The following is a 2,980-nucleotide window of genomic DNA, read 5'->3' on the forward strand; positions in this document are numbered from 1 at the left end:
AAGTCTTCCTGGAACCTTCTCTTCTCCGGGCTGAACAATCCCAACTCGCAGCCTGTTCTCAGAGGAGAGATGCTCCATCCCTCTAATCCACTGTACTTGCTCCAGCAGGTCCACTTCCTTCCTGTTCTGGGGATGCCAGAGCTGGATGAAGCATTCCAGGCAGGGTCTCACAAGAGTGGAGTAGAGAGGCAGAATCCCCTTCCTTTACCTGCTGGTCATGCTGCTTTGGATGCAGCGCCGGACATGATTGGCTTCCTGTGCTGCAAGCACACATTGTGGGCTCATGTCCAGCTTCTCATCCACCAGCACCCCCAAGTCCTTCTTGGCAGGCTGGTCTTGGGCAGTTCACCTCCTAGACTGGAGTGATACTGGGAAGTGCCCTCACACAGGTGCAGCACCTTGCACTTGGCCTTGTGGTACCTCATTATGTCCTCATGGGACTTCTTGAGCTTGTCCAGGTCCCTCTGGATGACATCCTGCCCTTCAGGTGTGTCAACCTCACCACTCAGTTTGGTATCATCTGCAAATTTGCTGAGGGGGCACTTGATCCCTTTGTCTGTGTCATTGATGGGGATATTGAATAACATTTGTCCCTATGTGGATGCCTGAGGGACACCACTTACCACCAATGTCCATTAAGACTCTGAGCCATTGACCACTACCCTCTAGATGTGACTGTCCAACTGCTGTCTAATCCATCTAACAGTGGATATAAGTCCAGATAAATGACATCTGTCACCCTTCTCTTGTCTGCTGATGCAATCACTCCATCTCAGAAGGCAACTTAGGTTGGTCAGGCAGGACTTGGCCTTGGTGAAGCCATGCTGGTTGTCTCAAATTCAACTTAGCAAAATGGTCCCCACCTCATCCACTTCTCTGCAGAAACACTGAGACAGACAGGCTCAGTGCTGCACCTAGACTCCCCCACCCACCCCAAGACCAGGTCCTGGGCAGGGTTCTCTCATCACCCTCTTTGGACGCATGTCTCTGCATGGTCTTTGGAATCTTTTCTCCATGGTGGCAGGGGTCTCCCCTTTCCTCCATGTTTCCAGTTCTCCTCAGTGCTCCCCCCTCTCTCCCATGGTCTTAAGGCTCCTTGCTGCACCCCCATTTCCTCAGGGCCTTCCTTATTTGCCTTCCATGATCTTGGGGATCTTCACTGTGCCTCCATTTCCTCCCATGGTCTTAGGATTCCTGCATTCATCCCTCATTGTCTCAAGGCTCCCCAGCACTCCCCCATCTCCCACATGGTCTCAGGGCTTCCCAGCAGTTCCTCATGCTGACGGCACCCGTGTCTGCACCCTTCCTAGGCAAGACCCGACCCAAAGCCCTGGGCAGGTGATGGAGGCAGGAGAAAGGGCAGGGTGAAAGCCGTCAGTGCCAAGAGAAGGAACAGGCAGTAAATCCACAGGACTCCATGAAATGGACAGGTTGAGGACACCAGTGTGTCATTCTCCAGCTTGAAAAAGATGCAAATGGCAGGTCCTGGACAGTGCACCCTCTGTAGCCTTGGGGGAGCACAGAAGGTGAGAGCTGGACTTCACACCAGATACCTGGATCACTGTGAGCTGCACCGACCAGGGTGCACAGGGACACGCAGAGGCACAGTGCAAAGTGGTGCAAGTGTATGCATGAATGTGAGAGAGGTGAATAAGATCTCTTTTCCATCATCCTTGCTTTAAAATAAAAACACTCTTTGTCAGTGCTTTGCAATGTAATTGAGGCAATGTGTGCACAGGTGACAGAGTCTCAGGGTGCATTCTCCAGCTCCTGTCGCTGAGTCCAGCGATGGAGTGGGGTGGCAGCAGTCAGTCCTCGGCCAGGAAAGGAGGTTGGGTCTTGGATGTGCTGCTCAGCTTTGGGGGTTGCTCACAGATCCACTTTAAGCTGTGCCAACACCCAAAATTCTTTATTCCCCCCCTTTCTAGTGCTCTGCAGCCTGAATTATGCAGGTTCCTAGGAAAGAGGGCATGTCTCAGAGCAGCAGTGGCAGCATCCATGACATGGACACCGCTTCACACAGGTCCCAGTGCCGCTGGGGCATGCATGGTGCCTGACACAGGGCCCAGGCTGAGGAAGTGTTATATTCCTGCTTCCGGCCTTCTTCTTTGCCGCTTGAAGATCTGGCAGTGAACTCCACACACAGATAGGCTCTGCCCAAGCCCCTTCCCTTGGGGTACTGCTCATGGGACCATCATCCCCTTTGCCAAGGGCTGTCACAGGGAAGAAATGGCACCTTTCTGACATGGCTAAAAGGAAGGTTGTGCCAAGGACTCTTACACTTACCTGTATCTGCCATCTGCCCGTAGAGAAATCTCTTCATCAGAAGCAAGCTGTGCTTCAATCCAGTACCTTGAAGCAGATTCTTGCACAAAATGCTGAGGGGAGAGAAGACGTCAACCACCTGCCTCATGGCTGGTGCATGCCTGGTGCCTGAGAGCCCCAGGTTCGGCTGTGCTCCTCTTTCCTGGACTACCAGGATGGAAACCCGGAGCTCACAGTGCCACCCCAGCACCTCCACAGGACTGCCCCCATGGGACTCTGCCCAGCCCCACCCTCCTGAGGTGCCACAACCACCCTGCTCTGTACCGGCACCAGTGGTCTCCATTTGTCTGGGGCCAGCAGTTGAGCAGATTTCCTTGCGCAGTCCTCATAGCTCATCTTCCAGGACAAGTGCTGCGCTGAGATGAAGAGACACTTGCTTCTGTAGAGCACCCAGCCTGAGGGGCAGCAATCTGGGGATAGGCCCACTGGTCAGACACTCACCCTTCCACAGATGCTTGGGGGACTGAGCTTGGCCAAGATCAGCCCCTGCATCTCCCCAGCAGCATCACTGCATGTGCCCCCACACGGTCACGAGCCTACCTGTATTCACACAGGCAAGCAGGCTGCTCACAGTGCTTTCACTGTTGTTGAGCTTCCCCTGCACCTCCTGCATCTCCTTCTTCATCTTCCCCAGGACCTCCCACGCGCGCACCAC

The 2,980-nt window shown here is 54.1% G+C and overlaps 1 protein-coding gene across 1 annotated transcript in view; it reads right to left on the reverse strand.

Moving 5' to 3' along the window:
• Positions 1 to 2,286: 2,286 nt before the first annotated feature.
• Positions 2,287 to 2,980, reverse strand: part of LOC103803781 (B-cell differentiation antigen CD72-like) — a gene marked incomplete at its 3' end in the record, with an annotated part of 1,999 nt that continues 1,305 nt past the window's right edge. Inside the window, exons 4-6 of the mRNA XM_009076357.1 lie at positions 2,866 to 2,962; positions 2,590 to 2,735; positions 2,287 to 2,378 (exon numbers count right to left, since the gene is read on the reverse strand). Coding sequence (XP_009074605.1) covers positions 2,287 to 2,378; positions 2,590 to 2,735; positions 2,866 to 2,962 — 335 coding nt within the window. The remainder of the gene's footprint in view (positions 2,379 to 2,589; positions 2,736 to 2,865; positions 2,963 to 2,980) is intronic.

The sequence above is a fragment of the Acanthisitta chloris genome, unplaced genomic scaffold (assembly GCF_000695815.1).
Source record: "Acanthisitta chloris isolate BGI_N310 unplaced genomic scaffold, ASM69581v1 scaffold32916, whole genome shotgun sequence".
NCBI lineage: Eukaryota > Metazoa > Chordata > Aves > Passeriformes > Acanthisittidae > Acanthisitta > Acanthisitta chloris.